Genomic DNA, 7,949 nt, shown 5'->3' with positions numbered 1-7,949 from the left:
AATGTGCGTTATGTTTTATACTTCTTCTCATTCAGAAGCTGTTTGTGTGTGTTCATGTTTTACTGAGTGCTTATCGGCCATTTCCATCCCAGTGTTCAGTTAACTGTTTATGTTCTGCGCACTTTACAGACGAGCTAATATTCTGCTGCTGCTTGGGGCTTTGAGTCTTCAGCAGGTCCAAGGTCACAGACTGGGACTTCCTTCAGAGTCAGTTGTGTTTCATTCAGTAGACTTGTTATGATTCAATGTGAAAGAGGACACTGCTCAGTACATAGTGATCACTTCACCTCCTCTCTGACATCTAGGCGCTTGAGAGCGAGTCAGAGGCCGAGCAGGGACCGTGAGAGAGGTCGGTGCTGAGGTGAGAGGAGAAAGGGAAATGACAGTTTAGAGTCAGTTGTGATGTGGACCCTCATCCTGAGTGTTGAGGAGATCAGTGGGGTATTGAACAGGAAGCATTTCAGTCAAGGGGCGTCATGTGACCAACACAGACAGAAGAGCAACATTTATTTGAACAAGTCAATGATACCATTCCCAGGTGAACTTAACATCGGTCTGGAGTCAGATCAGTCCCAATGTTAATAAATGCTCACAGAAGGACTCACAAATGTATTTTGCGATTTATATATAAATGACTCTCCACAACAATATCTCTCAATGCACTCACACATATTTATTGTTGTATATAAATGTACAAAAAATGGCATTTAAACTGTTTTTTATTAATTCAAAGACGGCTCTGAATTAATAATCAAATATGTTTCCTTTCTTTACGACTGGATGAAATTACAAAATGTACCCATCATTTCCCTCATGCTAGTGTAGCCACATAGAAGCATCAAACCGCCTGTTAGAATGCACCAGAATACAGGAAATCTATATTTTTTTTTCGTGGGGGGGATCCCCAAACCCCCCCGTACAAAATGTCCCCCCCACATCCAGGATGCTTCCTCCGCCCATGGTAAACAGTGATCACTAATCAATGAGTAGGAAGCTTATTGAGATCACTAGAAAGACAACACATCTTTAGAAACACACATTGATGGAATGTGCCTCGTGTGAGCGACACCGACACAATCCAGTGGAATTGTTTTAGTGTAAAATAACACGTGAAAGAAAGGAAAGCGACGTTTACCTTAATGACGCAATCACGCAGAGTTACGCTAATGCGGAAGTGGGCGTGGCTAAATCTCATCAGGAAAAAACGAGCTAAACGGATTAGCTCTTTTGAACCCGAGCTAAAGAGGGCTAAAGAGGGCTAGATCACCGAGAAGCCTCGGGAGCTGTAAAGGTGAGTGTTTCTACGCCTGTTGCTCAAAGAACCGCTTCTGTTTTAAAGCCAGAAACTCAGCGAGCAGAGTCTCAGGTCCAGGAGATACAGCTAGCTTTAGCTTCTGATTCACCTCCATTCACTGTTGTTGTTGTTGCTTTCTTTGTTTACTCGCTGTGTATCAGACGATAGAGCCGGCTCTCAGGGCTTCTGGAGGCCTCTGGAGGCTTCTGGAGGCCTCTGGAGGCCTCTGGAGGCTTCTGAGCTGCTAAAACACATCATATATATTATTCTGAGATGGACCAATCTGCACAACGACTACTTTCACTGTCTTTCACTATATTCTGATGAGAATACTTTAATGCAATAATTATAATCAGAGTGACTTTATACTGCATTTATTTAACAGATTTATTTAGTATTTATAAATCCAGATTTTGAGGAATAACTTAAACCCTCCAACATCATATATATATATAAATATAAGTAACTCAAACTCTGAGTGCATTAAGAGGAAATGTCACAGCTTCTTAAATGTGACGATTTGCTGCTTTTATTTTTTATTTTTAAATATTTGTTGAGCAATGGCTATTTTTACTACTTTAATTTGAATGAAGAAGAAGAAGAAGAAGAAGAAGAAGAAGAAGAAGAAGAAGAGGGTTGGGCCACAGGATACTTTACTGATTGCACACTGGTGACAGCAGCGTGTTCAGGCACCACAATGAAATAACAAGGATGGAGGTGTGTGTATTCTAATAACTCTGTGTGTGTGTGTGTGTGTGTGTGTGTGTGTGTGTGTGTGTGTGCGTGTGTGTGTGTGTGTGTGTGTGTGTGTGTGTGTGTGTGTGTGTGTGTGTGTGTGTGTGTGTGTGTGTGTGTGTGTGTGTGTGTGTGTGTGTGCGTGTGTGTGTGTGTGTGTGTGTGTAGGATGCTGCAGGGCCCGTACAGCAGTCTGGATCGGGACCGCCCTCTGATCCGGGTCCCCTTCACCAGCTTCGCCGTGGCGACGGTTCTGCTGCCGCTCACCGGACTCATCGCCTGCCTCTTCACCTCCATCCTCTACCACTACGAGGACGCCACCTACACACACTGCAAGGTGACACACACACACACACACACACACACACACACACACACACACACACACACACACACACACACACACACACAGCTGGTTCCTTTAGTCTGAATGTGTGTTGGTGCGTGGTCATTATTCTGTAGAGTCACTGCGTGCCTATTGGTTGGAACACGATCCGTGTATCCATCACTTCCTGGTCTTCTCTAAAGAAGAGGGACCAATGGAAACGTTGTCATGTTGCCGTTGGTCACCATGGAAACATTCATTAGCTAACAATGACATTATTGTTCTATTGATATAAAGGGAGGTCAGGTACTCTTTAAAGCAGCTGCTAGCTATGGGTACTTTATACTGAAGGACACTTCAAAGCCTCTTTACTTTGACTTGAGTAAAGAAGTTTAGTCAGTACTTCTATTTTCACCAGAGTACTTTTAAACACGAGTATCTGTACTTCTACTTGAGTAAAGGATGTGTGTACTTCTACTTGAGTAAAGGATGTGTGTACTTGTACTTGAGTACAGGATGTGTGTACTTCTACTAGAGTAAAGGATGTGTGTACTTCTACTTGAGTACAGGATGTGTGTACTTCTACTTGAGTAAAGGATGTGTGTACTTCTACTTGAGGAAAGGATGTGTGTACTTGTACTTGAGTAAAGGATGTGTGTACTTCTACCTGAGTACAGGATGTGTGTACTTCTACCTGAGTACAGGATGTGTGTACTTCTACCTGAGTAAAGGATGTGTGTACTTCTACTTGAGTAAAGGATGTGTGTACTTGTACTTGAGGAAAGGATGTGTGTACTTCTCCTTAAGGAAAGGATGTGTGTACTTCTACTTGAGTAAAGGGTGTGTGTACTTCTACTTGAGGAAAGGATGTGTGTACTTGTACTTGAGTAAAGGATGTGTGTACTTCTACCTGAGTACAGGATGTGTGTACTTCTACCTGAGTAAAGGATGTGAGTACTTGTACTTTAGTAAAGGATGTGTGTACTTCTACTTGAGTACAAGATGTGTGTACTTGTACTTGAGGAAAGGATGTGTGTACTTCTCCTTAAGGAAAGGATGTGTGTACTTCTACTTGAGTAAAGGATGTGTGTACTTGTACTTGAGTAAAGGATACTTGTACTTGAGTAAAGGATGTGTGTACTTCTACTTGAGTACAGGATGTGTGTACTTTTACTTGAGGAAAGGATGTGAGTACTCTAACGTCTCTGATTGTGTCCCCCCCAGGTATCGAACTACCTCCCGTCCATCAGCTCGGCCATCAGCAGGGTCCCTGAACGTTACATCTGGCGCTCGTGCATCGGGCTCCACTCGGCGCCTCGCTTCCTAGTCTCCGCAGCATACTTCAGTTTCTACCGAGGACGCTTCAGCTCGCGCCCCCTCGAGCAGCTGCTGAGCGTCCTCAACCTGATCTGCAGCCTGACGGAGAACACGGGGCTGCTGCTGCTCACATACGTGTCCTCCACGGAGACATACAGTAAGTGTCCTCCACAGAGACGTACAGTAAGTGTCCTCCACGGAGACGTACAGTAAGTGTCCTCCACAGAGACATACAGTAAGTGTCCTCCACAGAGACGTACAGTAAGTGTCCTCCACGGAGACGTACAGTAAGTGTCCTCCACGGAGACGTACAGTAAGTGTCCTCCACCGAGACGTACAGTAAGTGTCCTCCACCGAGACGTACAGTAAGTGTCCTCCACGGAGACGTACAGTAAGTGTCCTCCACCGAGACGTACAGTAAGTGTCCTCCACGGAGACGTACAGTAAGTGTCCTCCACCGAGACGTACAGTAAGTGTCCTCCACGGAGACGTACAGTAAGTGTCCTCCACCGAGACGTACAGTAAGTGTCCTCCACGGAGACATACAGTAAGTGTCCTCCACCGAGCTCTCTCTCTCCAGATGTTAACGAGCTCTCTCTCTCTCTCCAGGTGTTAACGAGCTCTCTCTCTCTCCAGATGTTAACGAGCTCTCTCTCTCTCCAGATGTTAACGAGCTCTCTCTCTCTCCAGATGTTAACGAGCTCTCTCTCTCTCTCTCCAGGTGTTAACGAGCTCTCTCTCTCTCCAGATGTTAATGAGCTCTCTCTCTCTCTCCAGGTGTTAACAAGCTCTCTCTCTCTCCAGATGTTAACGATCTCTCTCTCTCTCCAGATGTTAACGATCTCTCTCTCTCTCCAGGTGTTAACGAGCTCTCTCTCTCTCCAGATGTTAACGAGCTCTCTCTCTCTCCAGGTGTTAACGAGCTCTCTCTCTCTCCAGATGTTAACGAGCTCTCTCTCTCCAGGTGTTAACGAGCTCTCTCTCTCTCTCCAGGTGTTAACGAGCTCTCTCTCTCTCTCCAGGTGTTAACGAGCTCTCTCTCTCTCTCTCCAGGTGTTAACGAGCTCTCTCTCTCTCCAGATGTTAACGAGCTCTCTCTCTCCAGGTGTTAACGAGCTCTCTCTCTCTCCAGGTGTTAACGAGCTCTCTCTCTCTCTCCAGGTGTTAACGAGCTCTCTCTCTCTCTCTCCAGGTGTTAACGAGCTCTCTCTCTCTCCAGATGTTAACGAGCTCTCTCTCTCTCCAGGTGTTAACGAGCTCTCTCTCTCCATGTGTTAACGAGCTCTCTCTCTCCAGATGTTAACGAGCTCTCTCTCTCCAGGTGTTAACGAGCTCTCTCTCTCTCCAGGTGTTAACGAGCTCTCTCTCTCTCCAGGTGTTAACGAGCTCTCTCTCTCCAGGTGTTAACGAGCTCTCTCTCTCTCTCCAGATGTTAACGAGCTCTCTCTCTCTCTCCAGGTGTTAACGAGCTCTCTCTCTCTCTCTCCAGGTGTTAACGAGCTCTCTCTCTCTCTCCAGGTGTTAACGAGCTCTCTCTCTCTCCAGGTGTTAACGAGCTCTCTCTCTCTCCAGGTGTTAACGAGCTCTCTCTCTCTCCAGATGTTAACGAGCTCTCTCTCTCTCTCCAGGTGTTAACGAGCTCTCTCTCTCTCCAGATGTTAACGAGCTCTCTCTCTCCAGGTGTTAACGAGCTCTCTCTCTCCAGATGTTAACGAGCTCTCTCTCTCTCCAGGTGTTAACGAGCTCTCTCTCTCTCCAGGTGTTAACGAGCTCTCTCTCTCTCCAGGTGTTAACGAGCTCTCTCTCTCCAGGTGTTAACGAGCTCTCTCTCTCTCCAGGTGTTAACGAGCTCTCTCTCTCTCTCTCCAGATGTTAACGAGCTCTCTCTCTCTCTCCAGATGTTAACGAGCTCTCTCTCTCCGGATGTTAACGAGCTCTCTCTATCCAGATGTTAACGAGCTCTCTCTCTCTCCAGGTGTTAACGAGCTCTCTCTCTCTCTCCAGGTGTTAACGAGCTCTCTCTCTCTCCGGATGTTAACGAGCTCTTTCTATCCAGATGTTAACAAGCTCTCTCTCTCTCCAGATGTTAACGAGCTCTCTCTCTCTCCAGATGTTAACGAGCTCTCTCTCTCCAGATGTTAACGAGCTCTCTCTCTCTCTCTCCAGATGTTCATAAGTACGGCTTCGCTGTGTTCATGGGAAGCTCTCTGCTGCACATGCTGATCACCTGCAGACTGTGGATGGTCATCAGGAGACACTACGTTCACTCAGAGGTACACACACACACACACACACACACACACACACACACACACACACACACACACACACACACACACACACACACACACACACACACACACACACACACACACACACACACACACACACACACACACACACACACACACACACACACACACACACACACACACACACACACACACACACACACACACACACACACACACACACACCTCCATCCTTTGTCTGTTAGAAACATTCAGTATGTATTTAGGATATCAGACATCTGGCTCGTTGGACATCCTGCTCAAAGGAACTGGTGCCTCACACGTCACCAAGCTGCTGAGCACGCTGACCGAACGCCAGCATGTGTCCTTCAGGGGGCGGTGGCTTGCTATCGTAGAGCGAAAGAGCCATCCAGTCGACTGCTGGCTGTCGCTCACACAAACTCACATTCATTGACCATTTCAATATTTTCTGGAATGGTGGGAACCGCTTAGCATCGGACGGACTTCGCCCAAATGATAGAGGTTCTACGAACAGCAAACATCAGTCACGCGCTCTCGACCTCCTTAAGGGCCAGAATCAAGCCCCGATCTCTGCTCCATCCGAGCCGCACGACACAACCTCCTGCATGGACACAAGCAAAGAGTGTTTGAGAGCGTCTCCAGTCCGGTCCTGGACATTATAAACACATCCCTTAAAACTGGCGTCTTCCCTGAATACACATATACATCCTGTTGAGCAGGATCTAGGGTTTCCAGTATTTTCCGTTTCGTAAAATGATCAAATACGGCAAAGATATTCAAACATGTGCTTCCATTTTTCATACTTCTGAAATGTATTAACTTTATATCATCGTATCTCCGTGTTCACTGGGTCTTTCTGCATGAAACAAAGACTGGGGTATCGTTTCAAGACAGTACTTTCGACAGAAACACACTGCAATGTCGTCCGGACTGTTGTTTTTATGCGGCACCGGCTTGAACAGGTCATGTGATCTGATCACGCGGCGTGACGGTCGACTCCAAAGGGTTAAAGAAACCTAAACTGGATAAGAACACAGAGCAATATCAAATCTACCTTTATCAGTCACATATTGGAAAGAATTGTCTCAGTCCAGATCAATTCCTCTCTCAAAGAAAACAACATCTGAGAAGTGTTTCAGTCAGGCTTCAGGAGATACCACTGCACTCACAGGTAATCAGTGACCTCAGACTCAACTCTGATGCAAATAACATCTCCATCCTTATCCTATTAGATCTCAGTGCAGCTCTATCGATCACAGCATCCGAATAAATCCACTTGAAAGCTTATTGGTTTCTCTGGCTGCGTGCTGAACTGGATCCAAACACATAGCAGAGGAAGGATGTTCTGTATTAGTCCAGGAGGTCATCAGAGAAACATGAGAGCCGCTACGGGGTTCCACAAGGCAGCTGCATAGGTCCATTACTCTGTTCTCTCTATGTGTTACCGCTCGGCCGCATCAGCAGAGAGCATGGTATGGATTCCACAGCCATGCGGATGATACACAATTATCTATATCGGCTGAACCAAATGATGCGACAGCCATAAAGTCTGTTACCAACTACCTGACAGCCATAAAGTCTGTTACCAACTACCTGACAGCCATAAAGTCCGTTACCAACTGCCTGACAGCCATAAAGTCCGTTACCAACTGCCTGACAGCCATAAAGTCTGTTACCAACTGCCTGACAGCCATAAAGTCTGTTACCAACTACCTGACAGCCATAAAGTCCATTACCAACTGCCTGACAGCCATAAAGTCCCTTACCAACTGCCTGACAGCCATAAAGTCCATTACCAACTACCTGACAGCCATAAAGTCTGTTACCAACTGCCTGACAGCCATAAAGTCCGTTACCAACTGCCTGACAGCCATAAAGTCTGTTACCAACTACCTGACAGCCATAAAGTCTGTTACCAACTGCCTGACAGCCATAAAGTCTGTTACCAACTGCCCGACAGCCATAAAGTCCGTTACCAACTGCCTGACAGCCATAAAGTCCGTTA

The 7,949-nt window shown here is 46.3% G+C and overlaps 1 protein-coding gene across 1 annotated transcript; it reads left to right on the top strand.

Annotated features, from left to right (window-relative positions):
- Positions 1–1,174: 1,174 nt before the first annotated feature.
- On the top strand, positions 1,175–7,941 carry LOC117440658 (post-GPI attachment to proteins factor 2-like; the record flags this gene model as incomplete). The annotated part of the gene is made up of 5 exons (XM_034076892.1): positions 1,175–1,291; positions 2,198–2,366; positions 3,579–3,828; positions 5,838–5,944; positions 7,406–7,941. Coding segments are annotated over exons 2-5 (1,061 nt in total), but the record flags the coding sequence as incomplete, so codon positions are not given.
- Positions 7,942–7,949: the final 8 nt, after the last annotated feature.

Source organism: Pseudochaenichthys georgianus, unplaced genomic scaffold, assembly GCF_902827115.2.
Source record: "Pseudochaenichthys georgianus unplaced genomic scaffold, fPseGeo1.2 scaffold_1105_arrow_ctg1, whole genome shotgun sequence".
Classification (NCBI taxonomy): Eukaryota; Metazoa; Chordata; class Actinopteri; order Perciformes; family Channichthyidae; genus Pseudochaenichthys; species Pseudochaenichthys georgianus.
Note: the sequence above shows the minus strand (reverse complement) of the source record. Positions and strands in the feature narration are given on the sequence as shown.